Source organism: Peromyscus californicus, unplaced genomic scaffold, assembly GCF_007827085.1.
Source record: "Peromyscus californicus insignis strain IS unplaced genomic scaffold, ASM782708v3 Scaffold_22__1_contigs__length_63687245, whole genome shotgun sequence".
Lineage (NCBI taxonomy): Eukaryota > Metazoa > Chordata > Mammalia > Rodentia > Cricetidae > Peromyscus > Peromyscus californicus.
In genome coordinates, this window is record NW_026294525.1 from 4,066,443 (window position 1) to 4,094,146 (window position 27,704).

The window sequence follows — 27,704 nt, forward strand, 5'->3', positions numbered from 1 at the left end:
CCGGGCTGTGGGAAACAGCCACTCCAAGCCACTTAATTTAGAGTGTAGAACGAAGAAGGCACTCGGTTTAAAAGTGCTGATTAAACGCATTTCGAACCTTCCTGAGTATCCAAACCTAGACATCAGATGATGCTTCAAGTCCTTTGTTCTCCAAACTAGCACGTCATTATCTGCTTCGGACCAGCTCCTCCCTGAGTCCTCCTTCCTTCTGCCAACCACACCGATGTTGCTTTCACTACTCACGGGCCACACAGACAGGGTTCTTCCTTGCCCAGAGCACTCTCCTCTTCATCTTTCCTTAGCTTGAAGTTTGTACACTCCAGGGACACCTCTTAGTTTGTCCAGATCTATTAACCCCATTTTTTTTTTCATGTGCCCAAATTGTAATCAGATGCCAGCATGGAAGTACTCTGTGAAAAGGATCTGTATCAGCTCAGGACCCCAGGAACAAGTCTCAACACAAAGATTTAGTTATCCCAGAGGGACAGAGGACAGAGGTAAGGGGCAAAGACAGGAGATAGATGACAGGGAAGCTGGGAAGGGAAAGAGGGCAGGGTATTTGTCCCAGAGGGACAAAGGAGTGCCTCTGGATAGACAGGAGACAGGCCCATAGGAAGATGGTAGTTTAAAACGTAAAAGGAAAAACCTGGTGTTAGGATGAGGCGTTTCATTTTAATTGGGCATGTTAATTAGGTGAACCAAAGGGAGTTTTGATTTCTGGACTTCAATACTTTGATAGCTGCACGTTAGTAGTAAACCTCAGGAGGAGGAAATGGCCAAGTAAGGGTACAGACCTTGGTGGCTAACTTTAGGAATGTAATCTAACGGTTTTTAGCAAGGCAGAGGAACGCGAAAGAAGGGCACAGCCTGCCAGAACCATGCTCGCCATGCTCAAGCCGGTCAGAGTCCCTTCATTTTGCCCCCTCTTACCCATGTCCTTCTAACCTCTAACTGTTTTCCTTAAGGCCAGTTTTTAAAACTAACCTCTCAATGATTCCTTCCTCGGAAGATGCAGGAAAACAAAACAAAACAACTCTCTCCCATAAACTGAAAAGCTACATTGGAGGGGTTTAACTTTATACTTATGTAACTCTGCATTCATAATGCACAGGCCACCTGCATGGTTGGGAATGAATCCAAATTATTACCGACCGGTGCCCAATCTCTGTGAACTTCCAAGCCAACGCTGTTCAAGCTTCCCATCCACACCGAAGCATGGCCGATTGCTCTTCCAAAAGAACTCACCAGAGCCAAAGGTACCAGAGACAGCACACCCTGCCGCCCGGCAAAACGGACTTATGAGCGTGTGCACGCTCACAGAGACAAAACGCAGAACCCCTACACGCTGTTCACTCTTAGGTGAAGCGTCCCAGGCAGGCCCCGCCCCGCAGTTTGCCCCGCCCACCAGGAGTCTCCGCCCCGCCCCGAGGCTCGCCTCGGTCCTCCCATCCAGAGCCCTTGCTCCACCACCGCCCTCGAAGTTAGAAGTTTGGGCCAGTAGGGTTAGCCTCAGTGGACTCTTTCCTCTCGCCGGAACAGGGAAATTAAGTACAATTTAATGACGCTTCTAATAAAAGTCCGTTACTATGCCACAGGGGGCGTCGCCAAAATCAGGCCCCGCCCCGCGCCCGTGGTGCCGCCCATAGACGGCCCCTGGAGCCGGAGGCCCCGCCTTCAATAGGCCCCGCCCCTGGCGTCATGAAACCCGGAGGCCTCGCCCCCTACCTCACGATGCCTGGAGGCTCCGCCCACTAGGTCTTGCCCCCCGCGGCGTGAGGGGCGGGGTTGCGACTGCGCGCGCGCGCGCGCGCCCTGCGGCTTCCGCGCCCGCCGTTGGCCGTTCGCGCGGCTTGGGTGGTTGTCTTGGAGAACCAAGATGGCGGCGGCGACGGCGGCGGCCTCGGCGGCCTCGGCGGCCTCGGCGGTGGTGGCCGAGGAGGACACGGAGCTGCGGGACCTGCTGGTGCAGACGCTGGAGAACAGCGGCGTCCTGAACCGTATCAAGGTGCGGCGCGAGGGCCGGGCTTCGGCCAGGCCGGGGAGGCTTGCCCGGGGCCTCGCGGCTTCCCCGGGCGCGGGGGGCTACCGCGGGGCGGGGCGCCGGGGGCGGCTTGGGCGGGCCGCGCGGCCGTGGGGCCTGGGCCCGGGCCCGGGATCGTGGGCCTGGTGTGGGGCCGAGCGCCCGCCGAGCGGCCCGTGACCGCCCCACGCTGCACCTGCGGGCGGGCGGGCGGGCGGCGGGCAGCCTCGTGCCGGCCCCTGTCATTCAGACGGCAGGTCCGTGCGGAACTGACCTGAAGTAATTGTGTGTGTGTGTGTGTGTGTGTGTGTGTGTGTGTGTGGTGTTGTTGTTGTTGTTGTTGTGTGTGTGTGTTTCTTTTGCAGGCTGAACTCAGAGCGGCTGTGTTTTTAGCGCTCGAAGAACAGGAAAAGGTAGAGGTAAGAGATTCCCCCCCTACCCCGCCCCAGACCTTGATAGGACCGTCCTTCTTAACGCCTAATTTCTAATAGATTTCAAGCCCTTTCGAAATCGTTGGATGACAAACTGGGATTCTGAACGGCTACGGGTTGTATCTCTGTACCATGGCTCGTTTTCTATATCATTTTTGCACGTTGGAGAGCGGCCTTAAAGTACCACCGTAATTCTGACAGACTCCCAGACGTAGCCAGATCTCAGTCGCAGGGGTTGCCTGAAACAGTTACAGTGAGTTAGTTACCTGCAGGGTTACTCCGAACTTTCTGTAAGCCAGTACGCTCTGAATGTCTTGGTGGTAAGGAATGTAGAATACACCCTTTCCTCCAGATTCTGACTGGTGGGTTAAAAATCTGATCAATTATTTAAAAGCATCTCTGAACTTATTCTCCAAAAAAAAAAAAAAAAATATCCAGGAAACCCCGTGTGTTTAAATGGTAACTTGGCTTTTGTGTTTACCCCAAGACCCAGCAACCGTCCTGAGTCCCTCCCATCCTTTCACGTTTGTGGACCTGCGAATCTACTCTTTAACTTCCTCAGCCTCCTGCTTCTTTATCTTGGTCTCTGCATCATCTTTTCTGTGTGTCCTCAGCTAGGCTAGATCCCATTGTCCACACCTCAGAAACCCTATTTCTTTGCTCTCTAGTTAACGGTGGTGATCATTTGATCCCAGCAAACTATCTCCTTCTACCATTTCTGCCTAAGCATTGCCAAAGAAAAGTCACTTAACCCCGTGACCCCCAAAGCCACAGAGTGGTGGATACTAACTTGAGCGGGGACGTGGTGCGCCCATCTGGTCACCTTCACTTAGCTTTCTTATCTGTCCTTCCTCTGGGAAGAATAGAAGTGACTAGGTCCTAACTGTCCTTGGCTGCTATCCCCAACCTGTCAGTTTAGGGAAAGGTGACCCGTGTCTGTACATGAACCCGTCTGTCCTGCTCTAGGAGAAAAGGCTCTGTCTTGCCAAATATATTGTCTGATTTAGTCCTCCATGTATTCTCATCTCCTTAGTTAATCACTGGGTCTTTGACTTCTTTTGTCCTGGCTCTTTTGAGTATAAAAATGTTTAATTGCTCTTAAAATAGTTCTCTTTTACTTGTTTTTTTTTCCTACTTCTTTTAACATATTCTTTGGAAGAATATGTCTCATGTTGTTTTTTATCGCCAGGTATCCCTTACTCCATTAAAAATGTAAGTATACTACTGCTGTACCCAAGGAGTTTCTCTTGCTGTAGTCCAGAAGGCTCCTCCAGTTGAGTGTACGTTAGTTCTCACCCTTACTTGATCATTGCAGCATCTGACATTGATTTCTCTTTCCTTTTTGGAAATCTTTGGCATTTGGGAGCCTTTTCCGAGTCTGTCTTTCTTTTGTCCACTCAGTTTCTTTGGTGAGACCTCATTCCTGCTCATCCTCCTTCAGGGTTGGTGTGCTGTCTCTGTACAGTACTTACTCTGCAGCCTCCCCACAGTAGCCCTGACTCCACTGGTAACTTCGTCCTGGTTTCCTTGCATAGCTCCCTTCCCTCCTGAGCGTCAGACGAGTGTGCCTAGGAGACTGACATTCCCAGTTCTCCGGACCTGCCCCATCCTCACCCATTGTCTCCTGGCCGTGGGAGGGTCCTCTGCTGAGGGTCCTCTGCTGCCTGCCTTACTTGGGCTTGCTTACGGCTTTCCAGGGTGGCACTTACACTCTTCACTCTTTGTTCGTGCCCCTCATCATTTCAAGTCTCTCTTCACTGTTCCTGGGTTGCCCATTGGTAGTACATACCTGATTTTGTTCTTCCATTTTCTTTGACTAGTCCAGTTAATAAGTGTCATAAATTCTCTAGACCATGTACTTCTGTGGTTTTTCTCCCTCTTTCATTTTAACAGGTGTAATTGTTTCTGTAAACTCCACTTTAAGATGTCAGGTTTGATAAACTTAGCATTTGCAGGATGTGAACTGCACAGCCAAGAAGAGACTATACCTAAGTCCTTCCAATTTTCCTTATTTCTGTGTGAGCTGCCTTCCTCAACATCATAATCATTTTCAAAACCACGTAATGGAAACGTAGAACACACATGGGATCTGAGAGCTTTTATTCAGCATAATACAGTAGTGTGTGTTATACTCCTGTATTTAATCCTGGTTTCAGGAATTCTGGGTCATTCCACTAGTCACTGAGTGGATATTCATAATTTGCTTAATCATCTACCCTTTGATGCCATCTTTGGGTTGTTCCTGCTTTTCACTTGTAGATGAGGCTGCTGTGAATGGTCATGTCCAGATCTTCACTGGGATCTGGGGTTTATCTTGAGAAAATACTTGAGAACAGAACGACTAGCTCACATGCTGAGGACAATGTTAACCTTAAAACAAACAGCCTCAAACTCTTTTCCCAAGTGTTTGTACTGCCATCAGCAAGATGTGAGTCATGTGTTACCTACATTAGCCTCACTCTGAATAGTCACCTCAGGCTCGATTTGTAAAAAGTGTTTTTTACTACGTTTGTTCAGATCTGTAATCCAAAAAAGAAGTTGGCCTATGGCCACACAAAGTCATGTCATATACTACTGATTAATTTGGAATTACAAATGTATATGTTGCAAATGGTAGATAGCTAAGATGATAAATTTCAAATTGCATGTACTTGAAATATAGAGTTAAAGTAATGCCACACAAATATTTGTAGATAAACAATTTCAACAGCACTTAAATTATAAAATGTTGAAGGGCTGGTGGTCTAGCCAAGTGTAGAGTGCTTGCCTGTCATGTGCAAGGTCTTGAGTCCAATCCCCAGCAGTGTAAAAAAATGGTTTAAAAAGTTGAAGATAAATGTCTCCAAGTATAGTTTGGTTTCAGTAACTTGAAAAGTTATTAAATAGCACAAAGCAAGTCCTATGCTAAGTAAACAGTTGTGAAATGGAGTTCATAAAACCATGATTTTTATGAATGGCAATGTATATATTCTTTATAGCTTTGCCAAAATAAATAAATGTAGCTGCTGCACTCGGCTTGGCCTGTCTGCTCTCCACTCTGAATGGCGTACTTTCCACTTTTAATTTGCTCACTCGCTAATAATCAACTCTGGCTATGGGAACAAGAGAGCTTTAATGTGTGCTTTTTAGTTGTTTTAGGATAAACATTTAACACGTAAAATATTTCTTCTATTTTTTTAACAGAACAAAACTCCTTTGGTCAATGAGAGCTTGAAAAAATTTTTAAATACAAAAGATGGTAAGATGTTATTCTTGTGTTTATCTGCCTCTGAATTTTAAAATCCTGTCAATATTTGGGAGAGTAGTCTCCCTCTGTGGCCCATGCTGGCCTCTGACCCTCAGTGATCTTCCTGCCTAAGGCTGACTTTACATAGGAGTATACCACCATGTCTGGCCTAGTCTAGAAAGTGAAACACTGAAATCTGTTTTTGAAATACTATGTTGTCTTACACTTGCAGATTGATGATTCTAAAGGAAAAAAAAAAAGTGGGAAGATTGGGATTTTTGTACTTAAGTGATTTATTCAGAGAAGAAATATGTGATTTTAAAGAACTTAGAAACTTCATTCTTCCCCTAGAATGCTTCAGGTCACTAGGAAAATTAAGGTTCTTCAGGCTTTGCTCACAAGTCTTTTTCTTGGTCTTTACAGGTCGTTTAGTGGCTAGTCTCGTGGCAGAATTTCTTCAGTTTTTTAACCTTGATTTCACCTTGGCTGTTTTCCATCCTGAAACTAGCACAGTAAGAAACATGGTTTTACATCTATCTGTGAAGTCTCTGAAAATTAATGACATCTCACAGTTTCCGGTTGCTCACACTTAGTTGTTTTTTTGTTTTTGGCAACACAGAGCCATCTGAGTTGCTTGTGTAACTTGAAGCTGCTAAGAGGGAATGCTACTGTAGAGTTGATCCTGCTAAGAGGGAGTGCTACTGTAGAGTTGATCCTGCTAAGATGCTGCCCTGCATCTGTCAGGAGAGGCCGTACACATAGATGTTCTTTATAAAACAGCCAGAAGTCATTCACTACACAGTTAGCCTCTGAATGTAGAGATGCTTTAAGGTCCTCGAATACTCCCTTTCGTGTCTGACTGCTGCTATATTTTCTGCACCTAAATCTTACTTCTTTTCTAGTTTCAAGGTCTTGAAGGTCGGGAGAACTTAGCCCGAGATTTAGGTATCATTGAAGCAGAAGGTACTGTGGGTGGACCCTTATTATTAGAAGTGATTAGACGCTGTCAACAGAAAGAAAAAGGACCTCCCAGTGGGGAGGTGAGTATCTTGTGCTACCCTTCTCTAGCTTGTGTAGTAATTGGCTGCTTAGTCAAGTCGTGGAGATTAGTACATGCGTAATGAATTGAGGTTTGCATAGAAAGAAGCTGCTCCTTAAATGAACTGAACTGAGATGGCGTGTCAGTATTTCAGTGAGAATTACAGTGTGCAGGTATACTTGTGCACCTGTGTTGCTGTTGGTCCTCAGAATGTTCCGTTCAGGACAGACTGGAACAAATGATCACGTCTCACTGACCGGCTGTTGACGGTGTTGCTTCACCTCTCCACTGCCTCGTTTATGAAATGAGGCAGTGGGAAGGTAGGAACGGCGCTGAGCGTGGGCAGCACCACACGGCTAGTTGTTGTTACTGTGAACTCGGTGTGGAAGGCTGGTCTGCACGTGGGTCAGAGGACTCCTCACCGTCCCGGGGTTGCTTCTCATGAGTAATTGGACTTTTTTGGTTTGACATAAAATAAAACAGGGAGGCAAACCCAAGAAGGGAAGGAGAAATCAACCTTTGAGAATCACAGAGTCATTAATGTGAATTGAGAGAGGAGGGGAGATGGGTCTCCAGGAGTCATGATGGAAAGATGGACTGGGCCCCACACTGCAGATTGGGTGGCCAGTTCAAGGTGGCTACGGGAAATAATTTGCAGGTAACTTGAATCTGGGTGGGATATGTGTATTCAAATTAAAGGAAAATCTAGTACAGGTGTTTGTGAAGAAATGTCAACATAGTATTCTTAAATGCTAAAATAATTTTGAAGCATCATTGGCATAATCATGTTTTAGTTTCAGTTTAAACTGTAATTTTTAGGGTGCTTTGGATCTATCAGATGGACATCCTCCGTCAAAGTCCCCTGAAGGAAAAGCAAGTGGGAACTCCACCCCAAGTAAGGTGAGTCTGCGCTGGACAGAGAAGCAGGCGCTGTGGCAGACACTTGGGGCCCTGTTCTTTGTTCTTACCTGTTACCTGTGAATGTTCTTTTGTGACAAGTCATTTCAAAGTTTCTTAAAGGTCATTACCCTCTTGATTAAGTAGGTGATTTTTTTTTTAAAAAGTTGCTTCTTTTGTGTCATTGGTAATGTCTTGAATTTTGTATCTCAGAGGACATTGATACTTGGAATATTTTTATGTTGCATTAATAAGAAGGCTTTCCTTACTTTGCATAAGCTCTGAGCTGGAGAGCATGGGCTCTCAGAATATAAAAGGTTATAGTTGAGTTTTGTAGACTTTTGGGTGACCAGATTTGGATTCATGGTGGTATTTAAATATTAGTGAACTGTTTTGACAAGATTTATAGGAAAGTGTACTATGGGGTGTGTGTGTGTGTGTGTGTGTGTGTGTGTGTGTGTGTGTGTGTGTGTTAAAGATAAGACCTGATTTCAGGAATACTATATGAAGAAGAAAAATGTGGAGTTGAACACTTGAATATTTTTCATAATAGAAGATTTAATGAAAAAGTGATGGTCTCCGTGGCTGGATAGAGTACATCCTGATTGGTTCTAGTTGGCCCTGTGAAATAATGGTTTGGGGTCCTATCGTAGTCCACCCAGGTTGCTGTCATAGAGTACCACAGACTGTATGGCTTATGAACAGCAGATACTGATTTCTCACAGATTGAGGCACTGGCAGGCCTGGTGTGTGGTGTGGGCCCAGGTCCTGGTACCTTCTCCATATCCTTATGTAGTGGGATGGGGAAGGGGAGCTCAATAAACTATACACAGGTGTTCCACTCTCTTGATTAATTACTCCCCAAAGGCCCCACTTAATACTATCATTACCTTAGGAGTTGGGATTTAAACATAACCAGTTTTTTAGGAGGGTGGGTAGGCGTAGCTCTGTAGGTCATCAAAGGTCAGCATTGCACTCTGTGACTCTTCCACAGGGACAGGAAGATGGTGTGGAGTCCATCCAAGCACAGGGTTTCATGTGGGTTCAGGGTGGGACATGGATTTCATAGATCAGACTGGTATCTTAGCTCAGGTGACCTTTGGAGCCTGTGTTTATACTGCCAGGTACTTCATTGCTAAGGGTCTAGGCACAGGGCACTGCTGTTACTTATGGCTTGTTTGATTATTTGTTCATTTGTAAACTTCAAAAGCCGAAGACATTTCATATTTCAAGCCAGCGAGGTTATTCTGCTAATGTGGCTCCCCCTGAGAGGGCCAGACCTTTTCAGATAAGGAGTATTTAAAGAGGTTTGTCTTTTCCTGGTGCTTATGAGAAGCTATAACCCTGATGACGGAGCAAGTCATGAGTCAGTTTTACAAATTTCTTTAAATGATGAAAAAAGAGCCTGTGGAAGAAACGTATTTTCCATGATAATGTCTGATGTTAGAAAAAGAAACTAGGCCGGGCGGTGGTGGCGCACGCCTTTAATCCCAGCACTCGGGAGGCAGAGCCAGGCGGATCTCTGTGAGTTCGAGGCCAGCCTGGGCTACCAAGTGAGTCCCAGGAAAGGCGCAAAGCTACACAGAGAAACCCTGTCTCGAAAAACCAAAAAAAAAAAAAAAAAGAAAAAGAAACTAATATTCCGAAAATACTTATCAATACTTGAGGCATTGAGCTGCTTGGAAATCCACTTCCTCATAAAGTATTTTTAGAAGTGGTACTGACATTCCATGTAAAGTATATCCTCAAGAAAAACCGTAATAAAATCTGTTACTGCATGCTCTGGAGTTGTGATGATCCTCCTGAGTGTTTTAAGTCTTAAGGAATGTTGTGTAAATTCTTGCAGAACAGTCTCATAGGCTAGTGTAGAGGGAGGCTTGTGTCTCTCCTGGACTAGGGACATCACATGTCTGCCACCTTTCATTTCTTTCTCATGCAGTCTTCTGTGTGAGCTGGGGTTGGAGTAGCCCCTTAGGAAATACCTAAGATCCTTGCTAGCTGGCCGGGGCTGGGGTCTGTTTAAAATACACTCTTTCTTTGTCACTTAGAATACAACTCCATTATATACCTAAAGTTCTCCCCCTCTCCTTGCCAGCCCCTCATGAACCCTCATCCGCCTGTGAGCCCACAGAGTGAAAGTGTAAGTGTGAGGGACACTGGAAAGTTGTAGCCAAGGGTTAGAGTCAGCATTTAGGAACCAGTGTTGTATGCTCCTGAGGAAGGTCAAATCAAGCTAGACAAGCCCTCAGCAAGCTGCTTAGGATTCACTCCAGGCCAGTGTAGAGCGGAACCCACGTGCGGTGTGAAAGGACCGGACTGCACACACAGTAGGAAGCTGACAGGTGATAGATAGCCAGTGCCTGTAGCTGACCAGGAACCTGTTGGAAACTGGTTAAAACTCGAGACATGCCAGGAAGTTATGAAGGCTTTCCAAAGCAGCAGGTGTGGGAGAGGAATATGTTAGATTGTCCATTCACAGATACTGTCTAATAGGAATCTCTATTAGTTTGGTAATGAGTTAGTTTATTTTTAGAGATTTATATTTTATGGTAAAATGTCATTTTATTCTCATGCTCAGATACCAAGGTATAAAGGACAAGGTAAGAAGAAGACAAGCGGGCGGAAGTCTGGTGACCAGGTAACATGCATGAGAGCAGAAGAGAACAGCCGCCTGTGCTGAGCCAGCCTCAGACTCCTGGGGGCCTCCTGCTGGCCTGGGTTCTAAGCTTTCTTTTTAAGCATTACTGTCATCTGTTAGCCGACCATGAGAGCCAGACCTAGTGGCACAGGCCTGTCACCTAAGCTACTTGAGAGGGTGAAGGAGGACTGCAGTTCAAGGCAGCCTGGGCAGTTGAGTGCAGTCTTGTCTAAAACTAGTCAGTGAATAGCCTGGGGTACCAATGAGTGGTCGAGTGCTGGACCAGCACGCACTGAGTTTCGTCCTCAGTCATGAGAACAGGAAACAAGGTGCAGGAGTGTGGGAAGCACACTGGCATAAAGTAACGTGCCAGTCTCAGCTAGGTAAGACATGTGCCTTTAGAATATGGCACCGTGAGTCATTGTCAGGTCTCTGAGGGAGTCTGATGCACAGACATTTTCCTAAGTTAAAAACTTCTAAAACAGAGGCTTTAAAACAAAAACAACTTAGATTTCTCTGTTGACTGGCTTTTTAGTTGTGGTGATTTCAGAGGCAGAGCTTTCTTTCTGTTCACTGTCTTCATGCAGCATTCAGTGAAAAGATGTCCCATTGTCCAGTAAGTGCTTGGGAACATTTGCATAGTGAAAGTGACTTTGTTGGAACTCACAGTCTAACTGGAGAGGTGGGACACCTTGAGACTATATAAGTGTGTTAACCTGTGGTTTGTGTTGTTAAGATTCATTGACTTGGTCTTTTGGAATTTTTAAGTTAAATGCATGTTTCATAGTATTGAGTTTCTATAACCTTACTAGTTCTTAGGTCTCTAACTTAAAGCATTTTGAGTAAATTAGTATATAAAACCAGCGCATACTAAGAGACATGGTTTCACTCTGTGTATGTGTGACATGGCTGTGGTGGGGCCAGACTTCAGCCTTCAAGTGCTCTCTGACTTGAGGGGAATTGAGAATCTGATGGGCCCATGCCTCATAACAGAGACTAGTCTAGTTCCTTCTGTTTCATTATTGTTATATATTCGTATCTTGAGTCCAGAATGTCTTCCTCAGTCACTTGGAAATCCTTTTTCCCTTTTCTTCTCCGATCTTATTTCTGAATTGCTTTTGTAGCCAGTGTGGATCTCAGTGTTGCCTCTTTCCAGCCTTAGATAGCTAAGCCCTTCACTCCCCTTCCTCTGCCTCTCTGCTTTGCCCTCTGCATGCAGTTAAGTTTTCAATTTCCAGAACATTCTTAACAGCATAATCAAGATACCTAGTTGCATGTAGTGGTTGGGGTTACGCCTACCAGAATGCCAGTGGAAGCCATTGCTGTGGCAGGTGAGTGCCATTTCCCAAGTCGTGTGCAACTGCAGGAGCCTCATCCATGTGATCCACAGACATGAAGTGTGCATGCTGTGTGTGTGTTTCAGGGGTCTTGAGCAAAAACAAGGAAGTCCACGGTACTTCCCATTGAGCTCTGGAACTCTGAGACAGGCTGTGGGCAACTGTTGATTGAGAGGCCCAAAGCCCTTGTTAATCCTGGGAGTACACTTCTGAATTCTCCATGTATAATCTCAGTGTGGCCATGCACTCTGTAATCTCAGCATTCTGGAGACAGAAGCCAATGATTGCTGCAAGTCTGAGGCCAGCTAGGGCTACAGTATATATAATTATCTGTATATAATCTCAGTGTGGCCATGCACTTCCATAATCTCAGCACTCTGGAGACAGAAGCCTATGATTGCTACAAGTCTGAGGCCAGCCAGGGCTACAGTACTGAAACCTGTCTCAAACCAACAAATTGTGTGCTTGTGTGTGTGCATGCGTAACTGATGTGTGTAAGGTTTCCAAGCAATAACTTCAGTAAAAAGGTTTTGGTTTTGTTGTTAAGAAACAATAGAATGCTGGGCGGTGGTGGCGCACGCCTTTAATCCCAGCACTCGGGAGGCAGAGGCAGTGGGATCTCTGTGAGTTCGAGGCCAGCCTGATCTCTAAAGTGAGTTCCAGGAAAGGCACAAAGCTACACAGAGAAACCCTGTCTCGAAAAAAATAAAAAATAAAAAAAGAAAGAAAGAAAGAAACAACAGAATGAATAAATTCAGAATACAGAGGATAAAAAATTAATGAGAAGGAGTTCTTCAATGAACTGGTGTAGCTGGAGTTTTCTCCAGTCCCACTCAGACCCGCAGCCACTCAGACCCAAATAAACACACAGAGGCTTATATTATTTAAACTGTGAGGCCTAATGGCTCAGGCTTCTTGCTATCTAGTTCTTATATCTTAAATTAACCCATTTCTATTAATCTATAAGTTGCCACATGGCTTGTGGCTTACTGGTACCTTACATCTTGCTTCTCAGGGCAGCAGCAGCTGGCAGGTCTCCTGACTCAACCTTCCACTTCCTAGAATTCTCCTCTCTCCTTGTCCCACCTCTACTTCCTGCCTGGCTATTGGCCAATCAGCACTTTATCAATCAATCACCCACAGCAAACTAGATTTTTTTTTTTTGCATTTAACTATATGATGTGTGTTTGTGTCGTTGAACGTGTACCACAGTACACATGAGGTCAGAGAACAGTTTAAGATGGGCACTTCCATCACGTGGGTCCTGGGCATGGAGCTCGAGATGCCAGGCTTGGGTCAGGTGCTTGCCTGCTGAGACATCTCACTGGGCATAAAGGGGGAGCCTTCGAGCCCTCTGCTCACATCTTCAAAGTAGCGCCTGTGATTGTATCTTTGTTGTTTTGCCAAATCATATCTCAGTTGTCTGAGAGATTAAGATGAGGAATCTTTACTCCCAAGACTAGTTAGACAACATAGACTGGACTGGATGCAGGCGGTGGGGGAGAAGGAAACTCATTTGGATGGGAGGGGGTGAATGTGTTCAAAATACATTATATGAAATTCTCAAAAGAATTAACAAAAAAAAAGTCCCTTAAAAAATAATGTAAAAAACTAGAACAGCTTGGTGTAGTGGTGTGTGCCTGTTTCCCAGCACTTGAAAGCAGAGGCAGGAGAATTGATGATCCAAAGCCAGTCTGGGCTTATGTGGTGAGTTCTGTGTTAGTGTGGACTATATAGTGAGACCCTGTCTCAGAAACTCAGCCGATAATTATTAATAACTAATTAATAATTACAGCTGACTTCTGCAGAAGCTTTGCTCCCTGGGTCTTTATCATCTGCTTGTAAATGCAAACCAAGATCAACGGTTTTGTTTACTTTCTGGCAGCACCGGGGAGGGGTCGGTCGGACTTGAAGGCCTCAGGTTTGCTGAATAGTCACTTTCCTGCGGAAGCACCTCCAGTTCTTGAATGAAGTACCTTGTATCGTGCCACTAATGTTATATGAGAAGGTATCCTTCATTAGTTTCCAGGCTAATGAATAGTGAGGTGCTTCGCTTTCCATCCTTAATAAGTCGTTATTTTCAGAATTCTTGAATATATTCAACTTTATGTCGATTTTGGACATTGGTCACAATCATTGTATGTGTCTTTCAGGCTATGTTTGTTTGAGTCTGTGGCTGTCACTCAGGATCTTCTATATTGAGTGTTATCTTTCTCCTTATTCATTCCCCAACATGATGCTGGGTGAATGGTAGGTCGGTAGTTGGAAACTGGCACTTACTTACCCAGCCCAGTGATCCCTATCTCTTGAGCTTCTGGGAGCTGCTAGGGACATGAGGCCTGAGGGAAGAAGGTTGACACCCATGCAGGGGCCAGCCACCTGTCTTGTGACAGCTTCAAGGCCATGGTTCTGCTGGGTGTGTGGAAGACTTAGATGGCTGCTGGCTGTTGGTGCGGAGAGTGCTTCTCTAGGAATACTAGAGGTTTAAAGATTGGTTGTGGTGTTCTAGAGTTCTACAGTCTTAAGGGGAGCAAATTAAACTTTGTAAGGATAGTGCCCATTTTAATAGTAAAATTTTTTTAATATTTAGGAGTAGTAAATAAAATAAATAAATAAGTGCTAAACGTAAACTTCTTAAGTAAGTCATGAATCAAAAGCTGCCTTTGACAGAGTAGAGGAGGAGGTGGAGAGTGATAGAGGCCTGGGTGGGGCAAAGAGATATTGCAGGCAAATGTTTGAAGATGTTTGTAAAACTGGACTATTTTGTCTTTTTATGAACAGTGCACATTAAGCTTTTATTTTGGAAACACAAATTATATTATCCTTTTTCTCCCTCAGTGCTGAGAATTGAGGCCTTTGTGCTGACAAGTCCTGTTAATTTGAGCCACACTTAAGCTCCTTTTCAGTTCATAAAGACATTGTAGCAATAATTCAATTTTTGGCTACTAGACAAATAGTATTTTTCATTGTGAAACCTTTCTCTGATGCTCATTTTCTATTATTTTTTTTAAATGATTGAAGTTTTAATTATGTGTTTTATTGGAAAAATTTATACTAAAATTTTGAAAAATTTTTTATCATAATTTACCATACAGTTTGTTAATCCTGAGCTCCATCGCAGGGAATGGCTGATGCAGTGCTGTTCAGTAAGTCCCTTCATTTTTATAAAATGACAAAGGCTAAGTGTTATACTATAAACAGCTGTAGTTTTCTCAGCTTCTATACCGTGGTATGTACTGGGAGCTTGAGACATGGCCTGTCCCTAGTCTGAAGGTAGAGCGGAAGGAAAGGTGTCTTCTTGGCCTCCTTTGGTGGGAGGCAAACCTGGGGATGGCCTCTGCCTCCCAGATGGATCACTCTTGTAGTCTCTGCCTCCTTACTCACACAGGCTCTGGCATTATTTGTTTGTCTCTGTTGACGCACTTCTGTGTGGTTTAGGAATTGATTTTGAGCACAGTTGCAGAGCTATTTTGAAAGTTTGTTTTCACTTCATAGATAGAACTGATGTTTAGAATAAAACAAATATTGTTATTTTAAAAATGTGCTATGTCATACCATGTCCTTCTCCATGAAACTCACCTTCCTAAAACTGTGCCTTGCATCACTAGTAAGAATGTCAGTAAAACAGTAATCACGGACAAGCATTAATCACCAAGCTCTTCAGTGTCCTGTCATCTGTGTGTGGACTGGAGCTGGTGATGTGAACTCCAGGAGGAGAGCATGTCCCGCAGTCGCTGACCTGTGATGTTACTTTGTGTCTGACTCACTCTGCCTCGGCCCTGTTTACCTTTCTAAGGCGAGAGTGAATGTGTCTAAATATCATAAGACTAGGGAATTTATTTACAGGGCCTTTGAAAAACTCAGTTATTAAAACATTTTCAAATCAGAAATTGAAACTGATGTGACTCTAATTTAGGTGTATTTAAATATATTATACTTCTGTATTTCACAGTACCAGGAAAACTTGAAGAAAGTTATAAGGGAATTTTTTATGTACTTCCTTGAGAGTTTCCTATATTGTTCAAAAGGATAGCTTAGATAATTTATTTTCCAGATATCTCTTCATGATCATTAGTTTATCACTATTGATAGCCCATAGACTGTGTAGCCCCATCTAAGTTCCTAAAACTTACATAATATATGCCTTGCCTCTGGCAACTAACCAAGGCCTCAAGTCTAAAAACCTAAGTGTGCATCCTAAGACATGCTATGCTCTCTGCGTGTGGGAAAATAGAGCAGCCCCTGCTCAGTGCCTTGTGTGTTAGTCTGCTCCACTTCTGTGTGGCCCAGCTCCTTGCCTTGCTGCTAATGAGCTCTGTCCCAGCCTGTTTGTAACTGACCTCATTTAGTTCTTGACAAAATTCATGTCTGAAAACATTTAAGATCACACAGTTAATGACCCGGGACAGGCACTTTCCAGATTTCTTATTTCAGGTGAGTGCTTTTTCTGGAACATCACAGGGGTCTATTGCGGTATTACACGATAGCGTATAAGGCCAGCCCTTTGGAAACTGTCCTTTCAGCCCACACTAAATACAGTTTCGTGTGACTCAACCTCATGGTACAACCTGAGTAGTAAGAGCTGACCTCAGCTGGGTGTGGTTAATCCCAGCCATTGGGAGGCAAGAGGCAAGAAGATCAGGTTCAAGGTCATCCTCAGCTATACAGAGACTTCAGGGCCACTTGTGCTACATGAGACCTTGTCTCAAAAAGGGAGGAAAAGGGGGAGCTAATCTGATGTTCATTTTATTATTTAACTACCCCAGGGTCTTAACAAGTTACATAAATTGCCTTTGTGTTCTTCTTTAGAATCCATACAGATAACACATCCTACATGCATGGCCTAAAGATTGAGTGAGGCATAACACTTGAAGCATTTGAGTATTCTCCATAATTGTTAGCCACGGCTGTTGCTACTGGCATTATATTTGTTATTAAAATAGATAAAGCCAGGCGGTGGTGACACACATCTTTAACCCCAGCACTTGGGAGGCAGAGGCAGGTGGATCTCTGAGTTTGAGAACAGCCTGGTATGCAGAGTGAGTTCTAAGACAGTTTACACAGAGGAAAAAAAGGGGGCAGGGGGGCCAGGTATAGACTAGAATTGTGCTGTGGTGTCAGAGTAACCCAAACACTGTGATAGTTCACGCTAACCTTACTATGTGCCAGTGGAGTGGGAATAGAAGTTCTTCCTCAGGAGGAGTTCTCAGCCTTGGTTTAAGATACATAAAGGATTTATGTGCCTCCTCGTGAACATGAGGTGCAGGTTAGTAAATAGCCCAGCAAGCCTGAATTCAGGTAATTGTTTTGTCCAGCATCTGCTTGTTGGAAATGTGAGCATTCGAAGGCCATGTCTTTCACCCTTCATTGGTGCTGGGTAGAAAGCTGCTCTCTCTTCTGATGAATAGTGTAATTTAGTTCATTTTAGTGACATAGTCTATTTAACTTAATGCTCTCTCCTGGTTTCCAATAGAAAATGTATAAAGATATTTTATGCAACAGTGACATACACATAGGATGACAAGGGAAAGCTATTTATAAATGAAAAACTTGCTAAGTGGGATAGGCATGGTAAAGACATTTTCATTTAGAAAAGAAGGAAGGAAATGGTGTAATGATCTTCTTTAACATTTTGCCATTTGAAAGTTGCCCATGTCAGGAAGCCTGGGGATAAAGTGGGAAAGCATAGGATTACACTGCAGTTCCTGCTGTTGAAAGGCCCGACACAGGCATGTACACACAGACGCAGACACACACAGACACAGACACACCCCTGTGTTGACTGTTGTTTAAAATACCTTAGAAGTTTTATCACCACGGAGACTTCTTCCTCCCTCTTTCTTAGAAGACCAGCAATGAGACCAGTGAGAGCGAGCCCAGTGTTTCCTTGTCAGAGCCAGAGAGCAAGAGCAGCCTGCACCCCCCGGCCCGTGAGACAAGGATTGCATCCTTCTTGAGCAGCAGCACTTTAGATGCCAAAGACAAAAGTGCTCTCTGTCCAGACGAAGACGATGCAGAAGGAGATTCTTTCTTTGATGATCCCATTCCTAAGCCAGAAAAAACTTACGGTTGGTAAGTAGACTTCTTTGGATCATCTGACTTATGATTTAAAGACAAAATTCCTAAATGCTTTCATTTTATATTTTAAACCTAATTGTGGTTGATATATTGTGCAGCCCAATAAACTTATCTGGGGGTAATGGCCATAATATTAAACACAGAGGTTAGGCAGTGGTAGCAGACGCCTTTAATCCTAGCATTCCGGAGGCAGAGGTCCATGTGGATCTCTGTGAGTTTAAAGCCACACTGGAAACAGCCAGGCATGGTGACTCACGCCTTTAATCCCAGGAAGTGAGCCTTTAATCCCAGGAAGTGATGGCAGAAAGCAGAAAGGTATATAAGGCGTGAAAACCAGGAACTAGGTCTGGTTAAGCTTTCAGGCTTTCGAGAAGCAGTTCAACTGAGATCCGTTTGGATGAGGACTCAGAAGCTTCTAGTCTGAGGAAACAGGATCAGCTGAGGAATTGGTGATGTGAAGTGGCTGTGGCTTGTTCTGCTTCTCTGATCTTCCAATGTTCACCCCAATACCTGACCCTGGGTTTGTTTTTATTAATATGACCTGTTAAGATTTGTGTTACACCTAATGATCTGCTAACAACTATATAATTATTGAATCCATAAATCTGATTTTGTACCAGTAAAACCTAATATGTTTTAAAATAATGCCAGGATTATTGAAGGTACCGGGTATAAGCCATTTTTACCAGATAAGCCTATATCAGGTACTCACCATGTGACAGGAGCTGCATGTTAGCATCAGGGCACACCTGGGTTAGAATGAGGTAACAGCATTCCTGAAGTGCTGCCCTGTGGTGGACTCCAGGGAGGAGTTGTCAGCAGAATGGAGAGGATGGCCAGTGTAGGCCCTGATGGCAGTGTCTGGGAAGTTAGGAGCCAGCTGACTGGAATGGTGAAGCTGTGACTAACAGTCCCTCCAGGGTAGAGGGAGGGGCTCTGCAGCTTCCGGAACAACGTGTGCATTTGAGAGGTAGTGTTTATTTGTTGATTCATGTACTGTCTTTTGTGTTTCGGGGAGATGGAGGAGGCTTCTGAAGAAGTCCTCGGTAGTACAGGTGTTGAAAGTCAACTTGGCTTGAGAGATAGCAAACGGCTGTAAATTTAGGGAGCTGGTGCTTCGCTGACAAACTCACTCGTGCATTTGTAACTAGATAGATCTGCAGTCTGCACTGCCCTGTAGGTATGCTTTGTGATTTTCAATCTGTAAAATCTTGTTCATTCCCAACCATTAGATGCACATAAAACTTCTCTAAATTGCTTTTTTATATTTACAGAATAAAAGACTATAGTGACAAGGTCTGAAATTAACATTTCATTGTCATTTGCTTCCTGTTAGGAGAAGTGAGCCTAGGAAGCAAGTGGGAAGTCTGGCCTCAGTCTCTGACAGACCCCCCTTAAGGAGTGGCCTCAGCTCCCTGGCAGGAGCCCCTTCCTTAACAGATACTGAGAGTAAGTACTTGAATACTCCAGGGTTTTGTTGTGTTTTGTTTCTAAGTAAGCGTGTCCATTGCTGTGATAAGATACCATCACCCAAAGTAAGTGAAGGAAGAAAGGATTATTTCAGCTGACAATTGTAGTTCTTCTTGAAGGGAATCAGGGCAGGAACTGAAACAGAGGCCATGGTGGAACATTGCTTACTGGCTTACTCCCCAAGTTACTCAGCTTGCTCTTTGATAGGACCTTGGCCCACCTGCCCAGGTGTGGCACCGCTCACAGTGACCTGGGCCCTGCTACATCAATCATTAATGAAGAAAATGCCCTACAGGGCTTACGATACAGGCCCATCTGACAGAGGCAGCTCCTCAGTTGATTGTTTAGTCTTCCTAGATGACTAGTTTGTGTTAGGTTGGAAAAAAAAAAAACCCGAAAATATGTGATATGATTACTATGGGTTTTTTTGTTTTTTTTTTTTTTTTAGAAAATCCTAATTTTAATAAGGTAGACAATATTTTGCTATTCTTTTCATTTCTTAATGTCACTGTTCTCCACCATTTTGTGAGCCTTTGCTAGGCTATCAAAGTTTTTTAGGAAGCTGACTTTTTAGCTGGTTTGGACTATTGATAGGTATACATACACATTTTTTAAATTTTATACAGAAGTGATACACAATACTTCAAATTTTAGATTTGATTTTTCTCTGTCTGCACTATGCATGTCCCTCTGTGTTTTATCAACATGCTGGGATAGCCACCTGATCACTAAGGAAGGTAACTAATGCTCTGCAGCATACTGCTGGTCTGGGATGGCTAGTAGGTTAGGCAGCCCCAGTGGAGTTTTGATTGTAGTATTGTCAACCTAGGATGAGTGTTAGGTGCTGTCCCATTCCAAGAAGAGAACATTGTTCACTTGTAGTCATGTCTCGTGGTTTCTTGGCATAACTTGATTTTTTAAAGAAGTTCTGGGATAGAGTGATCACATAGTCACTCTGCCATCCAAGGCTTTCATCTGATGTGGCACAGAGGAGAGGTTGCTAGCAAACTGGGTGATAGCCAGCTTCCTACACTATGCCATCCCACCCCATCTCATCCTACCCCACCCCGGGACAACATTGCTAAGGCTTTCAAGAGTGTGTTTGGACATCACCCTCTCACAGTCAGCCAGTATTTAACCAGCAGTCTCAGAAGTAGATCCACTTGGAGTTCACAGTACTGGGTTTTGTATATGTTTTATTTTGGTGATTATGTTCTAATAAAGAATAGTATAATTGGTTTCTCTCTGTAACACATGAATCCTTTGCTTTTTGCCAATAAAAATATACCCAGAGAATGGTAGTACATGATTCTAGCCTCTGTTGATTACAATTTATAAGTTTACTCTAGGGTTTTATACTCCTAGGGCTGTAGATACCCCACCTGAGAGAAAGCTTGACGTGGCTTAGAGAATAGTACTATGAAGGCCTTTCATGCAAGTACTCTTTCCTGTCTACAGGTAAAAGAGGAAGCACAGTCCTGAAGGATCTGAAATTGGTCGGTGAAAAAATCGGATCACTTGGACTAGGTGACTAGATTTCAGTTCTAGTGCGATTGTTGAAGTCATCCTCCAGATTAAAGTCTACGTGGAAAGCCTTCCTGCTGTCATTCAGCAGGCGTTGGGGAGTCGACGTGCGTCCAGAGTTCACCCCTGTGCCGGGGGATGGCTGTAGCAACAAGCTGGTCCGTCCTTATGTCTTTTGTGTTCAGACTGTAGTAAGGGAATGCTCTGGCCTGGGCTTTTGTGGAAGACCTCCAGAGGAGGCTGTGGCAAGACCTGGTGATCAAGTCAGAGCTGTGTAACAAAGAGGGTTTCAGTGAGAGTGGGTGAAGTTGGCGCAGCGACAGACCCAGGGAGTCAGTCTGGTGCAAGGCTTAGACCTGTGAGAGGACAGCCGTGAGCTGTTGTGGTATTTGGAGCAGATGCAGTTCAGCAGGTTCCTATGGGGTAAGAGAGTCGGTGTGAACACAGCTGAGTTCTGGGCACACTGCAGACAGGTGCCACAGGAGGACCTGGAGACCCTTCCTCTCACTGACACAAAGGAAGTGGTGCGGCTGGGGCTCTCGGCCATCTCCTGCCCTCTTTATGGATGCGATGTGATGCTAATTACTCTGTTCTGAGAGCGCTGCTTCTCAGGCAGGCTGGGAAGAAAGTACCATATTCCCTGTGCACTTTGTGAACTAGGGCATGTCCTGGGACAGTGTAGAGACTATCCTCTCGTTTCTAACCAGACACCCTAGGTATAATACACAGGACCCAGGTGAAAAATGGATAGGTTTACATGAAGAGCCCAGCTGTGGCCCTGACCTGGCATAAACTGTGCTTTTCTTCTCTGTTATGGGGTCCAGTAACATGAACCTCACTTGGAAGACTAACTAGGATTTAAACATGTCGACATACTGTAAGGGGTGCCTCAAATGCTAGTTTCCTTTTTGTGTCACTTTCTTCCCCATTAGCCGAAGAGATGTTCCCTGAGCTGCCTGGATTCTTGTTCCATGTCCTGGAATCCTGGTAACTGCTGAGTTGCCAGTAGTCCGGCCCTTTGTGTCTCCTGGTTGCTGGCTGGCTGGCTAGGTGGTCCTACTCTTCTTCCTTCCCTGCTTCTTCCCCATTAGGTGTGATCACACCTGCAGGGGGGGCTCTTTATCCTTGCACCTCGGGATTTTTGCCCCCTTCTTGACCATGACACCTCAGGTTCTGCTCTGCCCCCTTCATTCTGACATTGTTTCACTTTGTGGTGGTTCACCTGGTGCCAACCCTTTGGGCTTCCCCTTTTCATTGCTCTTGTTCTCTGATCAAAGTGTGGGTTCCCTGCTCTGCTGACAAGGTGAAATTGCAGAGAATTCCCCTTTGGGGAAGACAGTTCTGACTGCAAGCTGTTGGAGAGAACAAAGGGCAGATCACTGCTTCATTTCACCCTCTGCTGACATGTGGGCACACCGTAAGTTGAAATTTGGATAGTTGTACAGGGTGGGTATTGGACTTCACCAGATTCAATAGAAATGAGTAGTCTTGTTCAGTGGCACAACACAGTCATTTGAGCTTTGTTTTTACTGTAATGTGTGTGGCAAGAGTGTCGGTATTCTGAGGAATACAGATGTTGATGGTACTAGGACATGCCCATGGAAGGGCACCAAGGACCCCTTCCGGGTGATGGGCCCACATGCTCTGTCGCCTCTTCACACCTTCTGATTGTTGTTGAATTTTTGAACAAGCTGTTGAGTTGAAAGTCATGGAAGTTGATGGTGCCTTGCTGTTGTGTGTCACTTTTTCTATTTTTGTGTTGATGAGGATAGAGCCCGGGTCCATGAATATGCTAAGCAAATACTTGGCCATTGCGCTGCATCCCCAGCTGTGCTTCATTAGGTCACAGGGCACATCATGGTGAGTTGCCCTGATTAAGCCACCTTCCTGAACCTAGAGCACAAACAAGGTATTCACTTTTTAGCATGTGGTATAATCACTTGAATAGTTTTTATTCTTTGCCTTCATTTTATGTGGTAAAACTACTCCAGAGATGGCTCTGTGGTTAAGAGTATGTGTTGCTATTGCAGACGAACCAAGTTCATTTTACAGTGCCCACATGGTAGTTCACCACCATCCGTGACTCTTCTCCCTGGGCACCAGGCACACGTGGTACACATACATACTATACATGTAGGTCAAATATTTGTGCATATAAAAATAAGTAAGTCTAAAAGAATTTTAAATACTGTTTTGGTCCTTATGTTTTTATGAAATAATATCATTCAATAATGTTTTGTTTTGGCAGGAGACACACTTATTTAAAACAAGTATTTTTCTGTAAGTGTGTAACATATTTCTTTTCTTAAACTGATTACCAGGAACTGGAGAAGATGAAGACTATGTTGATGATTTTAATAGGTAAGAAAAACCTTGAGGTGAATATGTAAATCTTTTAAATACTTTCTGAATACAGGTATGGCAAAATTACATTAGAGTTTACTTTGTACTTGAGTCTCCTGTTCATGTTCACCCAAAATTATGTTTCGGAGTGACGACTTCTTACATTAGAATATAGATGAATATGTATGTTGTATTGGGAGAGTTGGAAAGAATAAGATAAAGAAATGATATCAGAGGTTGACCTGTCATGAAACCAAGTCAGTAGTTTATCCTGATTTTTCTCATGTCCTTTGTCTTTGTGGTTTTGACCTTTCAAAAACTGCCTTCTTCGATGTGGTATTACTTAACATTTTGTTGGAGGTAACTTGTATGAATTGCCTACTGATGAAAATAATATTTGTTATAGATATGATTAGAAAATTTAATTTTAAATACCTGAGAATTTTGACAGTTTCCTTCTGATTAGAATTTCTGTCTGTTTATTACAATAATTTATTATACCGTGTTTTGGAGTTAAGAATAGCATGTAGGGCCGGGCGGTGGTGGCGCACGCCTTTAATCCCAGCACTCGGGAGGCAGAGCCAGGCGGATCTCTGTGAGTTCGAGGCCAGCCTGGGCTACCAAGTGAGTTCCAGGAAAAGGCGCAAAGCTACACAGAGAAACCCTGTCTCGAAAAACCAAAAAAAAAAAAGAATAGCATGTGGCGAGTGACATTTGAGAAATGCAGGTTTTCTGTGTGATTGCCACTATTGCCTTATAAGTTTTCTTAGATGATATATATGAAATTATGTTTAATGGTATATGTTACTTGTGGGATTAAAATCTCTGAAAATTTGAACAGTGGTAGTTATTCTTCAGACTTCTTTTTCATTTTTCCCCTCTCATAATTAGTGCTAGCCATCGCTCAGAAAAAAGTGAGTTAAGTATCGGTGAAGAAATCGAAGAAGACCTTTCCATGGGAGTAGATGATGTCAACACCAGTGATAAAGTAAGGTGCTAGCACGTTCTGTGGGTGCATCTGTCCATTTGTTGATTTGCTATGAGGCTTAGTAAATTTATGACTAGTAAAAAAAAAAATGATTGAAAATTGCAAAAAGTTCATGCCAGTTACCTATTCTAAGTCTGGAGAAAACTAAGGATATGTGAGACTCACAGCTGTCATTTATTTGGTATTTACACTCTTGACAGGCCTGGGTTAAGGGTGACCATGGGGATCAGGACTAGAGTCAAAATTGTCTTTCTTAGGGTTAAAAGTGAAGTGGTATCTATGGGGTATTGGTCATCTCAGGCTAGCCAAGCAAGGCTGAGACAGAATTGTGGGAGGCAGCACAGCAGAAAGCTTTGGTTTGAGGTTCAAAGCCAGAAATCCATCAAAGTCCACCTTGCAGCTGTTTACACAGTAGAGGAGAGATGAGCTGTGGCATCTCTCTTGTTCACAGCCAGGGTGGGTCTGCCTTTCATTCTGTGAGCATAGCTAGAAGATGGCTGCTGCCTTCCAAGTGAGGTGGATGTAGGCTGGCTTCAGATTATCACATGAGGAAGCAGCTCTCAAGAGAGGTTGTATTTTAAAGTGTGGAAGCAAAATTTGGGTTGTGTCATTTTTAATGTGTTAGGTTTCTTTGTTTTCTGGCTTTGATTTTTTGAGATAGGGTCCTGGTTTAAGTCCCAGGCTGGTCTTGAACTCAGTATGTAGCCCTCCGCTTTTCAGATGCTAGTTGTCTTAGGTAAACATGAGTCTGTCATCCCAGTTGCTTTTTGTGGGTGTTTTTGTTGGTGTTTGTTTGTTTTTTAAGAGAGGGTCTCTGGCTGTCCTGGAACTCACTCTGGAGACCAGGCTGGCTTCAAACTCAGAGACTGCCTGCCTCTGCCTCCCGAGTACTGGGACTAAAGATGTGTGCCACTATGCCCAGCTTCATCTCTGTTTCTTTTAAGGTGAAAGTGTTATTACTTAAGTGACAGTACTCTCTGATTACTGCCCAGTGTATAAGCAAATATTCGGCCTTTCTCCCACCTTTTCACTGTTTGTCATCCATAAGAGGCAGACAGAGCTCTTATGAAAAACTGCTGAGGATTGTTCGTTTAGCATTTGTGATGGAATTCATGTTGGAGGTCAGCTGCTAACTCAGCTTCTTGGTAATCACAGATTTCAAAACAGATAAGGGGTTGCTCATCAGTGAGCACTTGTAGTACTTGTAGGTAGCACTAGCCGAGAGGGGGGAAGGGAGAGTGAGAATTCTGAAGAGCATCTACCACTTTTCAACTTCTCACAGTCTTCAACACTTTCAGTGCTTTGATTTAACACAGTGCAGGAGATCCTAGCCAAAACAATCAGGCAAGAGAAAGGAAGCATCCAAATGAGAAGGGAGAAATCAAATTGATATTGTTTGCAGCCAGCGTGATCAAAATACATATGAAATACAAAGGAATCGATTAACTGATCATAGGTACAAACCATACAAAACCCAGCAGCATTGCTATACACCAGTAGCACAGTGTAAAATAGAAACAACAACACAACCCCATTTGCTGTGGTCTTTCTTGCTTTAAATCAAAACTGAAAACCCCTCAGCTAACTGCTCTCTACTGTAGATTCTGAAAGATCATTTTTTATCCATAGTTTTTCCTCACTCTTGTCTCTAGTCTAAACTCAGCGTTAATACAGCATTCAGTTGTTTTGCAAATAAAATGCATACTTTAATGAGTTCATTATTTAATAATGATGAGAGTAAAAAATGCAGATCCAAAGTATCAGTCTTACCTATTGTCTCAGTGTTTGGGCTTTTCTGAGTTTCTTCTTTTAAAATGTAATGACTTGGGCAGGGCAGTGGTGACGCATGCCTTTAATCCCAGCACTCAGGAGGCAGAGGCAGGTGGATCTTAATCCCAGCACTCAGGAAGCAGAGACAGTTGGATCTCTGAGGGTTCGAGGCCAGCCTGGTCTACAGAGTGAGTTCCAGAACAGCCAGGGCTACACAGAGAAACCCTGTCTCAAAAAACCAAACCAAAAAAAAAAAAACAAACAAACAAAGGGAACAAAACCAACTTAAGGAAAAAAAAAAAACAAAAAAACAAAACAAAACAAAAAAAAAAGCTTACCCCCAGCAAAAAAAGAAATGTAATGACTTTAATTAAGGTTCCCAGTAATTGTCTTAGTACAGATAGTTGTATACCAAGACTACTACTGTTTGACCAAGAGGGAGGGGATGAGGGTATCTATTTAAAATGATTTTATCTCTAATATTTCCTTGTATTCAAAGAATGGCAAAATGAGACGGTGTAAAGGGCCAACTGAACAGATCTAAGAGAGTGAGGGCCACAAAGTCTGGAGAGGAACCTTGTTCTCACTCGGTGTCCCCGTTCTCCTGTTAGCCAGCTCTAATCCAGGGTTACAGAAGATAAATGAATTATAACAATATACTTTTACAGATGGATTCAGACTTTGTTTATACTGATTCTTTTCTTTCTTTTGGACAACAAAGCTCGATGACCTCACACAAGACCTGACTGTTTCCCAGCTCAGTGATGTTGCCGATTATCTGGAAGACGTTGCATAGACAGGAAAAGGAAGTATTCTGATCAACAGAAGAGAAAGGACTTGTCGGCTCCATGGTCCCAGTCAGTCATTCTTGCTGGAATGTATGCTCCTGCTGGTGCCTTGCATTTCAAAAAGACTGCAGATATTTTTTAAAGTTAACTTTTCAGTTTAGTAAACAAAATACTTCCTATATGAGCTCATGTCTAGGAGGTTAATATTCTTAATTTGGTTTGCTGTATATCGCCAAGGAAATTGTCTGAATTCCAACTCATTATAGCAAGGGAACTCCTGAAATGTCAGTGTTACAGAGCATGACGAGGGATCAGTACAGCCGTAGTGTGTGTCACTGTATGTCTCTGGTTGCTGCAGAGATCTGTGAAACCTTAGCGTTAGCCACCGAAAGCTTACTCACTTGGTGTCTATTAGGTGGGTTAGCCCAGAGTTGGTGAGCTGACCTGATATATCTGTGATGCTAAAGTGTATCAGTACAAGTTAAATTGGATGTCTGAACTTTATTTTGTATTTCCTTCCATTTGGAAGGTTTGTTAGACCATTAAGGTTATATTAAAGTACTCTGTGCTATTAGTTTTGCTTGTTTTAAACTAGAAGTGATCAGGACTCTTCATTCATAGACTTGTCGATAACAGTTAACATTTAAGTCACATTTATCCTGCTGTCTGTCAGCAGCTGTAGACACAGATTACTTCATTACAGTCTTAATTTATTTATTTCTAGAGATGCCTTGAAACATTCAATACCAAAATGCATCTGAAACCATTAAGCAGTGCTTTTATTTCAGATCTGTAAGTTGATTATATTTAAATCCAAATTGGAATGAAATAGTAGTAATGGCCTAAGACCATGTATATTCAGTTTGACAAACTTTGTATACTGTACATAATTGCATTGTAGTCCTTTAAAATAGAGCCAATAATAGAATTTCTGGCAGATTTAATTTATGCTGTTGTATGTAGTACTGCAGGGATATAGGCCACTGGCGTTTGTAGTGCTAAAATAGTTTAAATGTGCAAGTAGGAAACTCAGCCCTGTGCATGCACAGTCATACCACTAAGTCACATTTAGGAGTTGTGAAACTTTGGTACATTTTATTTCCATTATGACTGTTAAAAGTTACCTTTATTAATAAAAAGAGAAATTAGAAATCA

General features: G+C 43.5%; 1 protein-coding gene across 3 annotated transcripts; it reads left to right on the plus strand.

The window, feature by feature from the left end:
• Positions 1 to 1,801: 1,801 nt before the first annotated feature.
• On the plus strand, positions 1,802 to 27,704 carry Cep43 (centrosomal protein 43). 3 transcript variants are annotated; one of them, XM_052750797.1, is made up of 13 exons: positions 1,802 to 2,005; positions 2,386 to 2,439; positions 5,635 to 5,689; positions 6,101 to 6,189; positions 6,580 to 6,717; positions 7,536 to 7,616; positions 10,192 to 10,251; positions 17,434 to 17,660; positions 19,003 to 19,115; positions 20,595 to 20,663; positions 22,982 to 23,021; positions 23,895 to 23,991; positions 26,483 to 27,704. In XM_052750797.1, exons 1-13 carry the CDS (start codon positions 1,877 to 1,879, stop codon positions 26,555 to 26,557), a joined length of 1,227 nt encoding a protein of 408 aa, XP_052606757.1. In that variant the 5' UTR covers positions 1,802 to 1,876; the 3' UTR covers positions 26,558 to 27,704. The 3 variants fall into 3 exon arrangements, with proteins under 3 accessions (XP_052606757.1, XP_052606759.1, XP_052606758.1); XM_052750799.1 differs by lacking the exon at positions 10,192 to 10,251 and having other exon boundaries at positions 1,803 to 2,005; positions 17,437 to 17,660; XM_052750798.1 differs by lacking the exon at positions 10,192 to 10,251 and having other exon boundaries at positions 1,804 to 2,005.